This window comes from Dicentrarchus labrax, unplaced genomic scaffold (assembly GCF_905237075.1).
Source record: "Dicentrarchus labrax unplaced genomic scaffold, dlabrax2021, whole genome shotgun sequence".
In the NCBI taxonomy this organism is placed as follows: Eukaryota; Metazoa; Chordata; class Actinopteri; family Moronidae; genus Dicentrarchus; species Dicentrarchus labrax.
The window spans coordinates 8,118,447-8,134,895 of record NW_026136705.1 but is presented as its reverse complement, the minus strand read 5'-3'; the positions used below and the strand labels follow the sequence as shown (position 1 = coordinate 8,134,895).

Sequence of the window (16,449 nt, the reverse complement as noted above, 5' to 3'; positions counted from 1 at the left end):
AGAATCCATATTTTTGAAAAACAGACAATTAAAATGTGTAAAAGTCAGGTTCTGTATGACTGCTGCTATTTCATTTGCCTTTCCCCATTGATTTTAGCTCAATGTCAACATTGCTCTGGGTTGATTGGACGATTGTTTAGGTCACCTGTGGGGACTGACCCATAATCATTGTGACCATATTTTTATTGGTTTGACTTTCTCAACATCCACATTCATTATAGAGTACATACCATGTATATAAATAAATAATAAATCCTTCTTTACTCCCTCCCTCCCTTCCCCTCCATCCACCCCTCCCCAGCAACTCTCTCCATTTTTTTTTACGCTATCAACATTTTAATTGGATGTCATAAAATCGTTATTTAGTTATTCTTCTTGAATTCATTTTTCTTCCCTTAAATATCTGTACAGGAGAAAATGAGAAAAATAACAAACTGACTGACTCCTCATGATGATTGACAGCAACAGTAGGATATTATTACACCTCTAAGAGAACAGAGATAAAACCAACATTTTAATGTAGTTATTGCTGGAGTTGAATCACTTAATATCACCAGTTCTGACATTTATCAAGAGTTTTATCTCCCTGATCACCCTACTGGCCGACATATGAAACAGGAAGGAAAGTAAATCTAAGCGTATGAGTTCAGGCCTGCATGATCAAAGGTTATGTTCTTGTGATGGCATCATCATTTCTACATATTCCATGTGGATGACATTTAAGCACACATGCTGTAATCAGTCATGCTGACATGAAGGTTATGCCAAGCTCCAAACTGATGCTGCAAAACTACTCTGATTCATGACCAGCCTTCCTGTTTTGATGGATGTTTGGCCCTGGAGCAGTCAAAGCATTTTTCTTATCATTTGTAGTGCCCCCTATTGGCCTCATTTGAAAAGCCCTCATTTAGCTTCTCTCTTCGAAAATAAATATAGAACTCTGTTTGGACATGTGTTAGAACTCACATCACAGCACCAGAGCAGTTAGAATTCAGTCACCTGTAATGACATGTCTGAACCAATTCATTTAGTTACTTTCAAACAGTTTCAGTTGCCTTAGAAGCTCCAGAAAACACAAACTTTCTTTTTTAAATCTGTATAAATCTTATCAACAAAAATAAAAGGCAGAAATAAAGGGTAAATTTAAAGATCCTCATCCCAATGGTTTGTGCTTCTCTCCACACTGAAAAAAACTACTTAAAATTCAGAACGATATGGCAATTGCTTCCATTCATTTTTATTAAATTTAGTCAATATTTCTTTTCTAATTCAAATGAATTCAAATTTATATATTTGAAGGTGTTCACAAAATCTCAGTATGTGTTAAATAAGTCATAATGCATTTAAAAATATTTTATTTTTTATACCACCTATTTTTTTTTTTTTTTAAAAAAAAAAATTTTTTTTTTTTTGGTTTGAAGAAAGGGGGTTTTTTTTTTTTTTTTTATGTGTATAATTTAATTTCAAAAATGAACAGCAAATTTTTTGTCAATTTACCAAGGATGGCAATAGTGCTTGGGAGGTTTTAGTGATTTAAAATCTGTAGCATGCTTCTCTTGATCATGTGCCATTATATTGTATTTGTCAGATGTTTATTGATCTCTATAGAGACTTTCTTGTCTTGCTTTCCTCACTGGGAGGTCAGAGTTAGCCACCGAGTCTGGTGGAGGTAAGAAGTCCTGCTCAAGGAACTCTCAGCAGGGTGAATGTTTACTGAAACAGGGGCGGAAATAGGCCATCTGGCTGAAATACGCTAACTCTTACCTTTAGTCCAAAATGCTGCATGTACACTAATAACATCTGTGCTTGCAGATGTTTTTCTGCACCAGAAGTTGGCCAGGAAATGCAAGTTGGAACAAGAGAGTTTTGGAGGAGATCAGGTAGACCTTGTAGGTGGTGAGTGGGATTTTACAGATTTTGTTGAATTTGACTGGGAGCCAGTGGAAGTCTCTGGATCGGGTGTGAATGAGCAGCATTTTAAAGTGTATTGAGGACTTTGGTGCCATTGAATTTTATACATCCAGTTTTTAACAAGTTTACATTCAGTGTTACTGACACCTTGCGTGTATCCTTGGGGTCTAACATATATGTTGAATGTATTTCCTTACTCGTAAAACATTTGCAAAGCTGATTTTTAAACTATTCTAAATCCAGCGTTGCTTACATCCATGTTTATCTGGTGGGGTGTATTGCCTGGTGCTATCGACCACCCACTACCTGTGTGAACATGAGACAAACAAAACAGTTCCATAGCTCTACTAGAGGTCAAAAACTGCACAGTGAAGTTAAAGCCCACTAACCCTACAAGGAACTTTCATTCTGTGTTGATTCTGGCAGCCCCTGTGGACAAAAGCGATAGTGTTTCTACCGCCTCGTTTCATTGATTTCAAGTGAAATCCAACCCGGTGGCAGCCATTAAGAACAGCTATATAAAAATAGTTCTCACTGACATTGTTGTTTGAGTCAGTGTTAAATTGAGATTCGTAATCCGTTTAAAAACTCCTTGTACGACATTTGACACGCTGAGAATGTTGAATTTTCTAAAAGCAACATATTGACATCAGGTCAGCCTACTGTGACCAGTCAGTAATGATTTAAGATAAACTCTGAAATATATGACTGGAAATTATTTCCTTCACATAGAGCGCACACAGCCAATGTTACGCTTACTGACAACTGACAACTAGCACTGCTTTGTGCTCCTGTCTCCTAAACTAGATTTTGAATTTTGTCCTTCCTCAAGGAATTATCAGACTGAACCAAACAGAGGTGTATCAGTAACATCACGCACATATTAAAAGACATGGATTATAGCTATTCCTGAACAGTTTTATTTATTTCATATCTAACTTTAGATACCTCTAGTTTGAGACAAGAGTGTTTTCACATTCAAGTACACGGTGCCTTACTTCAATGCCCCATCTGAAAAGGTAGAGGCTTTACATAAGGCAAGAGGAGCAAAACCTGCAAGCGATATAGAAGTCAAACAGTTACAGAGTACAACCTGGATTTAGACATATTTGAAACAAATTGTAATCCATACATTATGGTGAACCAAGAGGGCATGTAGTATAATACCAGATGGATGTACTATACATTGATTTTCAGCCTGAAAATAAAAAGCCCCAGGTATCTTTAAAAAAAGAAACGTTCCCTCCTTCGTTGTTTTAAATTCAGAACCAGTGAGGCGATACAAAACTAAATAGCCCCAGGTCACCTGTCAACCCTGAACTGTCAAGAATCATCAAAAGTGATCTCTAATCTAGATATCACAATGTTTGTGCATTATGACAATGGACCTGACAATGAGAGTAAACAAAATATGGTCTGTAGGAACACAATTTAAGGCTCATCACCAAGTTGTTTTTTTCCACAAAGCAGCGGCAACATGTTCTTCACTACGTTGTTTGAGAGGACAATATTTTCATCTTTATTCAGTCAGTCCAGTTCATGAAAGTACCGTGAATGTGATGGGAAAAAAAGAAATAAAAATAACCTCTTACACATCTAAAGGTACAACAGGCATTCATCCATCTTCCCCTCTTTATCCCGTATGTGCAACAACTGCGCCAAGTCGTTTGGTCCCTCTTCCAATGAAGAACAAACAAGTACCAAAACATTCCATTAGAAGTCATTGAAATCGGTTTATAGCAAAGTTACATAAAAATGGCACAGTCACAGAGAAAATAAGACATTGATAACCACTGTATTAACTGAAAGTAACCATTGCAGCCCCTTATTAAACCTCCCACCCAGTCGGATTCTTTGAGACAAACGTGGACACACTGTACCGCCTACTTGTGTACGTAGCAGAGGGAGGGCGTGATGACCTATGTGTATCCTCCTTCAATAACTTGTGCTGTAACATCCAGAAAAAACGCAATGGATAATGAAGTACACAGAAGTGTTCTGTAAGAGTGCATGCATTTCTAAAATGCAAACCTTAATCCCAGTTATGCTCATACCCAGCTCCACGCCTAAAAACAAAAAAATCAACTAAAAATCCCTTTTTACTAGTGATTCTATTCATATATATATATATATAGTATATATATTTTACATTTTTGTGGTTCCTGTAAAAGTACCTTACGTCTTACATATCATATACATTTATGACTGGCTACTGTCTCAATCAATCACAATAATATGACCTCTTGGACAATAATTTCAGGTACATTCAGGACTTTCTGTAAAAAGTCTTACAATTTTCTTTACAATTCATTAAAAATACAGAGGAGCAAAAATATTGGTGATACGACAGTCCACTGTCCTGCAGAGGCTGCTCAACCGTAGCTCAACAGAGTCTTTCTTCTTCTACACAGCTAAAGATCATTTCACACAACCCCCCCCCCCGACAAATGCTTCATTCTGTACGTATCTCTGTCTCTGGCCTCTGCATGGCCAGGTCAGTCTGGATAAAGGCTCCCTGGCCCAGTGCTGTGGAGTACGCTCTGTTGTTGTGGCTCGCTGTGAATCCCGGGGCCGGATAGGAGCTGGAGCCTCCACGTTTTTGAACAGGGGCCTGAGGCTGAGGTACTGGGTGGTAATCGTCCAAGTTATCATAGTGGGACTGCGCCGTTTTAGTGCTGTGTTTCTGATATGAGTAGTCTCTGTCCAGTTCAGGCTTCCCCTGGTTGTAATGCTGCTGCTCTCGGACACTGTGTGATCGCTCCGGTTTGGAGCGGGCAGGTTGTTCCCTGGGGGCTGCTGGCTGGTCGTCTGTACTGTGGTAGCCGCTCGACGTTTTCGCTTTACCCTGGTGGTGGTCAGAATCAGGACACTCGTAACGTGGCTGAAAGTTCCTCTTGCTGGGATACTCCTGCTGCCAGTGTTTAGACCTGCTGCCGTCTCCACCCTGCTTGTCGTCTCCAGTCTCATACTTGGCCTCGTGTCGGCCGCTCTCCTGCTGATGGGAGAGACTGTGGCTCAGAGTAGCTGGAAGGGAGTGAGAGGATTGGCATTTCTTGGAGCTGCTTTGCTTGGCGAGCCCATCTGACTTTTCGCCCACTGTGGTGCCCTGGACATGCTTGTCAGTCTCCATGTACATGAGAACATCAGGGTCTGACACCATGTGTCTGGGGAGGTAGCGCCCGTCTTTGCTCTCGGCTGCAACCAGCACAGCTTTGCCTGGGTCAGACTTACTGCGCAGGTGCAGGGTTTCATAGCCTGATATATCTGCTGGTGCAAACAAGCCGACATTGTCATACTGAGAGAGGACGGGGCCTTTAATCTTCTGTCTGGCCCTGCTCTCCCTGCGTATGGAGTGCATGCGGAGCCTTTCTGACTCCTCAGCGTCCCAAGCAAGGTAAGCAGCAGCCTCCTGGGTTCCATGACCTGGGGGCATGTCTCTGCTCACAAAGCTGTGCTCCTTCCCTGGTGGAAGAATGTGTCGAGCCACGTAGTGGTACCCAGTCGCCTTTCCACCCGGTCGGCCAGCAACGGCTCCTGGCTCTCGGCTGCCATAGGAGTGAACGTGCCTGACCCGGATGGTGCCGTAAGGGTCAATGTCATAGTAAGGTGCCTCCAAAGGGCTGGAACCGGAGTACGGACTGTAGCGATACTGGACCCGTCCATTCTCAAAGTAAGGCTGCAGCTGGGTGACGTGGTAGTCGGCTTGTGAGGACTGCTGCGGGGACTGCTGGTACGCTTTGCACTGATACACGGGTCGGTGGTAGAAGAACATATCATCATCTGGAGGAACTTCAGTCCTCTGGATGGGCACTGAGCGGATAGTGGAAGGAACATGCAGTGAGTGCACTCTGCGGATGGTGGGATAGCCGTGGGTTCTGTCATGGCTATAACCCTGATGCCCTGGCCCTGGAGACACGTACACACTGCGGGTGTTTCCTCTGGACTTTATGGAGTGGTGATAGGACCTGGGGCCTAAAGTGCTGTATCTATTGTCTACTCGGGCACTGTAAGGTATCTGAGGCTCAGATTTGGACACGAAGGAGAGGTGTGGGGGGACGCTGTCTGGCCGGTAGTGGTGTGGCATGGACTGCGGGCCTAGAGGAACAGGCCTCTGGTGGTAGTATGCAGCTCCTGGAGGCTCAATTAAGACTGGCTCTCCTTTAGCGTGGTACAGGTAGGCTGGCTGGTGCGTGGAAGATTTACGAGGAGAAAGAGGATGGTGAGGCAGAGGATCTTCTAGATGCACGGGTGCAGGGCCCTCACCCAGGATATGGTAGGAGGCTTCACTTTGGCTGAGTGCTGCTGTGGCCAGTTTGCTCTCTATGGTGCGGACAGGAGGGGCTGGAGGTGCGGGTCCGTACGAGTCGTGGTACTTTGCAGACTCTGTACAGGGCTGTACTGGCTTTATGGCCTCCCAAGGCTTCTCAACAGGCTCAGCAGAGGTGGGGGCCACTCTTGCACTAGCCTTTGAGAGGGGTGGAGGTTGGGTTTGGGGTTGGGTTTGGGGTTGGGGTTGGGGTTTGGGTTTGGGGTTGGGGTTGGGGTTGGGGTTGGGGTTGGGGTTGGGGTTGGGTTTGGGGTTTGGGGTTGGGTTTGGGGTTGGGGTTGGGTTTGGGGTTGAGATTGCGTTTGAGGCTGCGGATGAGGCTGTTTTGGAAGATGAGGCTGTATCTGAGCTCGACTCTGCTGCTGAGCTTGTGTTTGATGCTGGGATGAGACAGCATGCCGTTTAGGCTTTTGAATTGGTGGAGGTGCCGGTTCTGATGGTTTTGGAAGTATTGGGGGCGGTGCAGGCTCCTCTGGTTTGACCTGAGACAAAACACAACAAAACAGAGCTTATTTACTAAAGAAACATTACAAAACCAAAAGATAAGCGTTGCTGCTCTGGGACAAGAGTTATCATGAAAACCTGACCACACACACATCAGCTAGGTGCTGTCCAGTGTCACCAGTCTGGTAACTGGTAGCAGCATGCCATATATTCTAAATGTCTGGTTGCTTTTTGTTTGTATTTCTTATGTTACTTTTATACTTTTGGCTTAAAAAAACAAGAAAGCAGTGAATATTTAAAAGCTCTGAAGACTTAAGATGATCATGATATGAGACATTAGTGACTCTAACACCTAGCACTAATTAAAATATGACCTATGCAGGCCAAAAAATACAGAATATGATAGCATCAAATAAGCTACACATCTGACAACCCCCAAGGCAAATGTACTGACACATTTGGTATTCTGACTGTATGCCACAAACACAGTGTGTAATAAGAGCACAGGCCATTCCTAATCATGAAATTAATAATTAATTAATTAATCCAAATATATATATGCTCAACCTTTATATGCTCAAGGCACTCTCGTGTCTGTACACTAAATATGTAGCTAGAACCAGGAGACCCTTAGCTTAGCATTTACTCCAAAGAAAAAAAACACATACCAGCACCCCTAAAGCTCACAAATTATCACATTATATCTAGGTAGTTTAATCTACACAAACAAATGTGTGGTCAGGTGCAGTGATTTCATGGAGTCTGTTCTGGTTACAAGACTCCAGGAAGACATACAGTACAAGCTAGAATGTCTTGATTAGTGAGCTTTAGAGGTGCTGGTACTGTAAAACCTTACTAATTGTCTGCAGGCTGTAGCTCATGTTATGCTGCATATGAATAATGAATCCATTTGGATTATGCTTACTGTGTCTCAATATCACAATATAGTGGCCATTAATAATTTCTAAGTAACATTCTGCATGTGAAACTGATATGACACTTACCTCAGGAACAGGCTCTGGTAAGACTCCAGTGACTTTGCAGCTGCCACTGGGGGTGGTGACTGGAGTGTTACTAGATGAGCCGGTACGGACTGGGATCTGACCTGTGACTGGCTGCTGCCTTTCTGGACTTTTCCTGGTTGGAGAGGTCAGGCTGGTTGAACTGGGGAGTGGGGGACACTTGTAAAGAGGAGTGTCTGGTGGGGTGGATTCTCTTTTCTCTGTTTCTGGCTGTGTACCAGGTGGAGTTGTAGAGGACTTGGCACTGTCTGATAGCTTGGTAATCGTGCCAGTTAACTCTTTTGGTTGCTGCTTGATTGTGGGACTGGAAGTGGAGGGATAAGATGGGGCCAGGCTGATCGTTGGAGCAGTGCTGTTTGGCGGTGGGGAACTTCCTCTCCCTGCTCCCTCATCGGAGGAAGTCTGGAAATGTGGGAGCGCTGGATGTGGCAAGTCCTGGAAGTTAGAGCCCTCCTGTGGCTGCAGAGGGAAAACCGGCGTGGGGGGCTCAGAGGGCCGGGACTGACAATGAACGGAGACCTGCTGGGCAGACTCGGCTAGGGCCAGGGCCAGCATGCGGGCAGCATTTTTAGGAGGGGGAGGAGGAGGAGGAGGGGCAGTAGTGGGAGCTGTAGAGCTCAGGGAACGAGGGGTGAGGTCCTTTGAAGAGTCCGGAGTTACAACTCCTAGCAGGGACACAAAAACACAAGGGATCTATAGTTGAAAAATGAGCAAGACAGCAGTAGGTGAAGAAAAGACATGACAGCAGGCAGGTTGGTTTCAAGTGCTTCAAGAGTGGAAAAGAGGGGAAAAGTTAAGTGTGGTGCTTGGGCATCATAAGAAAAGATTTATTTAAGATGAAATCCATGCAAACCTGGGAAACTAAACCTAGAAAAAAAGCATTCATGTAATTAATGGCATGATGTGAATATTGAATATTGAAAATAAGGCAATAAGCCTTATTTTCAATATTCACAGTGTAAACATGCCAGAAACTATACTTAAATGACATTCTGTGCTCCTACCGCGGTGCTCTTGGCTGCTGGCAGCTGGCGCTTCCTGTACGCTGTCCTCTCCCCTCAGCTCCTGACTGTCCACACTGTCAAAGGCTGCCAGCTTAGAGTGCAGCTCTATTTGGAAAGCCTCACTTAGCGATGGCTCGGCTGCCCTCAGCAGCACACTGCCCATCAGGGGAGGAGAGTCCTTGGCTGCTGAAGCAGGAGATAATGGTTGTGGAGAGGTGGCCTGTCCGGCTGTATTCTTGTCAGGCATCTCTGTAGAGAAAAGCTCTGAAGTGGCAAATGGTGTCAAACTGGTGGCCTTTCCGCATTTAATAGGTGACACAGCCTGGGTGGGTTTATCAGTGTAAGAATAGGAAGTGGTCAGTTTCTTGCTCTCCACCTTCTCTCTGGCAGCCCGGCTGAAGTCCGTGGACAACATGGGGGAGGTCAAGCTGCCCAGGAAGGTGGCAGAGATGAGCTCAGAGCTGTTGGTCTTTCCGCACGCACTGCCGGGGCTCCTCTTTAACATGGAGCACTCGGCCCCAGCTGGCAAGTCATCTAGGGGGAAGGCGTAGGAGGTGTCGGGGAGACTGCACTGGAATGACATGGGGTCAAAGTCCAAGGAGGCCATGCCGATGTCCGGCGGGCTGAGGTCCACGTCTTCACCAGCTGAGCGGGGAGGTGAAATGAGAGCAGGCACACAGATGGGCCCGTCGTCTCCGTCGCTGTCCTCTGTGGCGTCCAGGTTGTCGTAGGAGTTGCAATGCTGCCGGCTGTCCAGCAGCTCGCCATTAAAAGAGGCTGACAGGGCGTCGCTGCTGGAGCGTGGCCGCCGGGGACGGTACACCTTGGACTCTCCTGAAGGAGGAAAATGACATAATCAGAAACAAACATTTGTTTCAAGTCCCTGTGGGTAACAGTGGGCTACACTGTAGAAAGAGCATTAAAAGTATGCTATGGGCTGCGCTGACTGATTCAACTCAAATAATACAATTACCTTCAACATTGTGCAGGGAACTCAGTGACTCTTCACTTTTGGCTGATCTTAACGTTGCTGTGTCTCCTCTGCCGCCTGAAACATAGTGATTAAACGGTACCATCATTCAGCTGTGTTTCGTCAGATAAGTTCTTCTCATTGCATAATGGTAAAGTGATTGAAAAAGCTGAGTGTGTTTTCATTCCAGGTGTGAAGAACTGACTCACCAGCGAGAGCCATGGCCTTTAGTTCATTGGGCTCACTGGGGTTGCGGTGCAGCTTGCGCTTGGACATGGAGGAAGATTTGCCTAAGTTGAAGAAAGAACGCCAGCTACCCACAGGGGACTTCTTGGATTTAATGGGAGGCCTCTTCCTGTGATTAAAAAACAGTGGTGTACAAGCAGTTAGTATCACTAACTCATTGACAAATACATAGACGCCAGGACATAGTAATTAGTTACAATAATGTGTTTTTAACTCTACACATGTAAAATCAGATCATCTCCATTTTTTATATATTTGCCCAAGTCTAAAACTTGAGACAGTCCAGATATGGCAACTTGGTGCAGGAGGAATATGGCTGCCTGCAGTCTCACCAGCTACCAGCAGAGGGAGACACACTCCAGCAATTTTGGCTGTTTGTATAAATTTTGATTTTATATTCATCAAATGACACAACAGGAAGAGGGGTTGACAAACCTCTCAGTGGGAAACTCGATGACTGTGTGGAACTTGCCCTGCAGGGCAGCTGGACCTTCGCCCACCTCGATGTATTTGCTGTCTTCAGTGACCGGAGAGTTGATCTGAGCCTGGGTCCTGGCCTGGGCCTCCTCCAGACTCAGAAGTTTAGTGGAGGGTGATGAGACCAGCAGGGATTTGGGCCGTGACAATGAATTGTGACCTGGTGATGTAGAACATCACAACATTATTGCTCAAGCAGAAGAAGCAGAATGACAATTTTGGCAGGGGTCTTATCTTACTGATGCCTGTACGTACCTGCTCCCTCTCGTATTAGTGAGCTGAGTTTAGTGCTGAAGAGGACATCCACGTGGTTCAGGATGAACTCCACCACCACAGACTGGATCCGGACTTCCATGAAGGCTGCTGTGCCACTGAAGCATGCAGATTCAATCTGTTTGGACCTGAAACAATCATCAAAAGACAACAGTGAAAAAAGAATTACTATATAAATAATTTTAGTAAAATCTCAAAGCTTCTGTCTCGAGGTGGGCGATATATATCGTTTGCGATAATATCATCATTGTTGTTTTGACGATGTGCAAATTTCCATTATCAAGTATTTAAATTACTTCGCCAAAAACATTGAAACGCACGCGGAAACTCCTCACATCCACTTAATACACGGTGCAGCAACGCTCTCTACAGCATGGCAGGATTCAGTCACACGAGTAGTGGGCCTACGTGATCATATGACCTCTCGCTAGCATCTTCCTTGCAACAGTTTAGCAGCGCGTTGTGATGGTAAAGAGAAAATGCAAGCACCTCCAGTCCCTGAAGCTAGCGGTACTTCAGATGATTTAGTGCCGAGACGTGGGTCTACCTCTGGCATGGAAATGGTTTGGTTTCGAAAAGATTTTTTTAGCGCAGCGCTCAGAGCGCTTCAAGTTGAAATCTGTTCAACTTTTAACACCGCTGGGCGCTCGGAAAATGAGTTTTTGAGCGCTCTCAGCGCTAAAAACGCGTTTGGTGGACACAAGCCCTAACTCAGACAATTCCAATCACATTTTAAAGGATATCGTCTGATTATCGCTATCGCCAAAATCCCCAAAAATTACGATATATTATTTTTTGCCCATATCACCCACCCCTACTTCTGTCTCAAAGTGTGAGGAAAAATCATTTAGAGATAGACACTACAGGTAAAAAAAATTAACTAATAGATATCAACATGAAACTTCCCCAGCTGATTACTTACTTTAAGAAAAAAAAAGTTTTCTAAAATTGTATGTTTTAGTATCCAAATAAGGCATTAGCTAATGCTACTAAGTTTTACTGAAATCTACAGACAAAAACAAAGTGTAGTAAAATTGCACCTAAATGTATTTTTGGGGCTTTTTAAAGTAAAATAGGCCATAATCTCAAAATTCACAAGTGCTTGAAAAAAAAAAATGTTTTTGCCTGTTGTGTCTTGTCTTAAAGTTGCATAATTTTTGAGATGCATTTCCAACATTTGATGTTAATCAGAACCCTCCCACAAACAGCGGCTTCAATTCTCCCATTCAGGCAGAATGACTCATTTAGATCAGCAGACAGGGAGCTCTCTGCTGCACAGAGCCCATTATCACGTCTGATTCAAGTCTGAGAAATCATTAATGTGAGTAGTATAAAAAACACCCACATAATCTCAAATACATACAGGTCAAACTGAGAAGATTATTAGAATTATCTCGAGATCAACTTTGTTATAAAAAAAAAAAAAAAAAAAAAAAAAACCCAAATCACTCAAATAACAGAACTCTGGACAATCCAAACAGCGTATACACTGCAATGAAAAACATGCATTCAAAGAACATTCTATGGATGCTGCGGAGTCTCACCTCAGCAGGTTGGGTGCCCACACGATGGCCAAGTTCTTGCTGTGCATGTTGGTGATGTAGCTGAACGCCGCCAGGTGGGAAAGGTGCCTCATGAGGAACTCCAGGGTCCTACAAATCAAATATTCATTTATTCAGTTTTAATTGGCTCCCACTAGTGATGTGCAAACTAATGGCCATGATAGAGCTACTTCTTCAGAGCGTCCATATTTCACTGTGCTCAAATCTCGCAGGAATGTCACTTAGAAATTAGCATTTGTATGCTTTCACAAAGGACAGGAAATTCAATTCATCAGCACCAATGCAAAGGTCAGCAGGGACCTGTTAAATGATTCCATTTAATACAGTGTAGCACTACAAAAACCCTTGATTTTAACATTAACAGACACACACAATTGATGATAATGCACAGGCAGTTTCTGAGTCTGCCAAAGGGAGGCAGTGTGCCTCTACACTGACCTGTAATGCGGCGGAGGAAGCTGCTGGATGACATCATGGATTTTGATGAGTCGCTCTTCGTCCGTTGCTGCTGATACAGCATCCTTCAGAGTGCAAACAAAGGGAGAGATGGGGAGATAGTGACAGGGAGATAAACAGCGGGATGTGTCAGGGTATCAACATTAAACTCATTCACTTGTCATCCCAGGTTCACAGTGCTGCATGGAGCATGGAGGGGACATCAGTCTGCAGCCACAGCCCCCTCCTCTCCCCAGCTGCCATAACAACCAGCAAACATTTACTTCATCTTCAGGGACGGCTCTGTTGTGCCTGGAGAAGGTTTTTATTCCAAGTCACACACAGAGTGGTTGCTGCACTTGTAATGATAGGGTGTGTCAAGTACAATGCTGTGATTTTAGGGGTGTCTGTGACTCATAACTGTAAGATAAATTTGAGAAATTCCAACAAGATGAATCTGAGCAATTTCTTTTCTTTTTTAAAGAGATCAAGGACACATTTGAAATTAAGTCAGTCACATCCTATCAGTGTCTTTCGGGGCATCTTTGTGGGCACAGAAACTCAAAACAAGCTCAAAAGTCAGGCGCTGTATAGTAATAGTTAGTAGACCCGTATCCACACATTAGTGTAGGAAAGTGGTGTGTGAGAAGTGTTTGCTTACAGAGAATTTCTCGTAGAGTTGGTAGGTGAGCAGGGGGTTAGGCAGCTCTCTGAAGTAGAGCTTACACAGCGAGCCAACACAGTGGATGTCCTGGATGTAAACATCTTTGGTCAGGTCGGGGATCTGCTCAGAGTCAAACTCGTGCCTGATGAAAGAGAAAGAGGGCAAAGCCAGAGTCAACAAACTGACTTCTTCTCACCACTGCAGTTTGATGGATAGCTGCATTTCAGTAGTGTTTTAGAAGAGAAAATTATTGATATGTCCCTTTTCTGTTAAAGGTGGGGTCAGTGATTCTAGGGAACACGATTCTATTCCAATAAACCCTTTTTTTTTTCGAAATTCTGCAAATATCACCTCTATTATTTATTTAGAAATTATATCTCTAACCACAAAAATAAATAGACTGTAAGACTGAAATATAGTCTTAGTCAACAAAATCTGCACTTACGTATATGCACTTAATATTACTGAAAGCGTACACTAAGGTGACCTAGAGAGTCTATCAACATGAACTCATCCCTTCTCACATCTGGATTTTGGCAGCTGGACAATTGGGGGGACATTGCTTAGAGAGCTTTTATAGAGGAAATCAAACTAACTGTAAAAGTGGAAATTAGAGCTGCATAATTAATCCAAATTTAACTGAAACTGCAATATGGCCAAGTGCAATAGGAAAAGTCATTTTTTCATAAAGCTAAAGCTAAACTGTGTGACAAAAAGCATTTTAATGTCCAGATCTCCAGAGATGCCCTGGCCTACAAAACTATTTCTCCAGATTTAATAAAAATTTTTGTTTGGTATACACCCCCAAAAAGTTTCAGATTCTTATGACTTTAACTTTTTTTCTCAGTGAGATTCTAATGTAAAAATGACCATTCCCACACTCATTGTGAATCATATCGCAATATCTGTCCAAATGATCTCAATATGGTATTTTTACCATATCATGCAGCCCTAGTGGAAATCACACCCTTGCAAGTGGTCGTCCCCACATAAGCAGGCACATCTTAGAGCATAGCATAGCAGAACGAAAACAATATCATCTAACATGTCCACAACACATATGTTGCCTTTTATAAGCCACGACTGTTCCAGATGTCCTGCCAAAGTTCTTCTCCTGGTATGACAACATTAGATAGTAAAAACTGTTGATGAGGAACAACTGTTACACTGCATGTCATCATGGCTTTTCTTCTTTACAGGTGCAACAATCCCTTAGATGGAATTCATGTGTTATCAGCCTTTAGATAAGGGCTATTGTGGGATTACATTAGACTAAAAAGGTGGTTTCCTGATACACTTGAATCGAACACAGTAGTAATAAAAAGGCAGCATGTTTCTCCTACCGCAATTTCTGGATATTTGAGGCGATTCCAGAGAGGCGGTAGATGCCGTCCACCACACCGTGCTTTTCAATGAACTCGGTGCAGCTCTTGAGGACCTGGGGCACTGCGAAGAGAAAGACAGTGTGCCATCACATAACCCATCAGTCAATATGTGTCCAAGTCTTCACTGAGGTCAAGAGTAGTTTGACTTTCCTCTCTGATGTGAGTACACAGTGTGAAAACACACTTTTGGAGTTGAGGGTGGAAACGTTTGAACCTTGTAAAATAGAAACAAATATAGAGTTTAAAAAAGATTTCATTTCTTTATTTGGTGCTGTTGATTGGCCTTTAACCCATTTTCTACATCGATGTAGTCTTCTGGTTGAAGCAAACGCTGAGATAACATGTTGTTGTCTGTGAGTGAGGCGCTCTGCTTTGAAGCACAATGCCAATGATTGTGTGTTAGAGATGGATAGACAAAAAAGAAAAACCTCAGAAAAACACAGCTTCTTCATTCTCCCTCATCCACCATGAATCATACAGACATGTTATTTATCTGTGTTCGTGTGTGTGTATGGGAGATAAGGAGTGTGTGTGTGTGTGTGTGTGTGTGTGTGTGTGTGTGTGTGTGTGTGTGTATGTATGTATATATATATATATATATATATATATATATATATATATATAGAGGCTCCCAGGCCTCCCACAGCTCACACATCATTCAGATGATGACAGAGAGTGGGACACTCGCTGAAGCAGCTGTTCAGGAGAATTCCACACATAGCGAAAGAGAAAACAAGGCCATAGAAGCCAGGAAACTAGTTGGCATTCGGCAAAACCAGTGAGGGTGGGTAAATCTTCTGAAAGTCCTTCACGTAGGAAGATTTTGACATTTTTCACAAAGATACACACCATGTGTTTGAAAGTGGGGTCCGTGTTGGACATACAAGAATTCATCCACTTAAATTCTAGTTAAAACAACGACATTCAAACCAGCTTTCATCTGATTTAGGGATGATTCCGATCCCTTGAACACCACTTTTAAAAGCTCTGTGCAGCAAAAAGTGAAAACCTTCTGCCACTGACTGTAAATGAGTATGATGATGTATGTGTTGCGCTCTCAAGCGCCGCTGCCATTACTGCGGCAGCAGAGTGGAACTGAACACATTCGGACTGACAGTGGAAGCAAAGATGTTTGGGCTATTAATGGGATAATTAATGTACCGCCTCTGTGGATGTGAAAGTGCTGTGTAAGAGAAGCTACAGTAATTAAACCCAGCAGGAATTACTTGCCAACTTATGATTTAAATCTTCAAACTCAATGATTTATCGTACTCAGAGGTTTAAGTTGGCAGGAACAGCTTTTTGATTTTTTTACCATCATACGGAGCTTAAAGGAAAAGCTTCTTTTTACATTTTTTATTTTAAATATTTAACAATATTATTTAATAATGTATTTATTTATATTTTTTACTCTTCTGGACTCAATAGACATCTTCAAATTACTTGTTTTGTCTGACCAACATCCCACTTTAACGTCTGCTTGTAATACATGATGGAATTTGGAAAATGTAGTAGCAAGGTAGCGGTGTAGATTGTAACTTTTATTTTAAATGTAAATGTTTGACATTTTCAGCTAATTTTACAGGATGTCTTGGCAAAAGTGCTTAAAACATGACACCCTTTACATACCGTTCAAAAGTTTGGAGTCACTTAGAAATGCCCTTATTTTTGAAAGAAAATCACTGTTTTTTTCAATGAAGATAACATTAAATTAATCAGAAATACAGTC

General features: G+C 43.0%; 1 protein-coding gene across 1 annotated transcript in view; it reads right to left on the bottom strand.

Moving 5' to 3' along the window:
* Positions 1 to 2,808: 2,808 nt before the first annotated feature.
* arhgap32b (Rho GTPase activating protein 32b) overlaps positions 2,809 to 16,449 on the bottom strand; it is a 124,083-nt gene continuing 110,442 nt past the window's right edge. Inside the window, exons 15-26 of the mRNA XM_051401642.1 lie at positions 14,679 to 14,781; positions 13,333 to 13,477; positions 12,675 to 12,757; positions 12,219 to 12,326; positions 10,657 to 10,802; positions 10,360 to 10,561; positions 9,888 to 10,033; positions 9,682 to 9,756; positions 8,709 to 9,542; positions 7,687 to 8,369; positions 6,594 to 6,720; positions 2,809 to 6,546 (exon numbers count right to left, since the gene is read on the bottom strand). Of these exons, the coding sequence (XP_051257602.1) occupies positions 4,364 to 6,546; positions 6,594 to 6,720; positions 7,687 to 8,369; positions 8,709 to 9,542; positions 9,682 to 9,756; positions 9,888 to 10,033; positions 10,360 to 10,561; positions 10,657 to 10,802; positions 12,219 to 12,326; positions 12,675 to 12,757; positions 13,333 to 13,477; positions 14,679 to 14,781 (4,835 nt within the window). The 3' untranslated portion in view covers positions 2,809 to 4,363. The remainder of the gene's footprint in view (positions 6,547 to 6,593; positions 6,721 to 7,686; positions 8,370 to 8,708; positions 9,543 to 9,681; positions 9,757 to 9,887; positions 10,034 to 10,359; positions 10,562 to 10,656; positions 10,803 to 12,218; positions 12,327 to 12,674; positions 12,758 to 13,332; positions 13,478 to 14,678; positions 14,782 to 16,449) is intronic.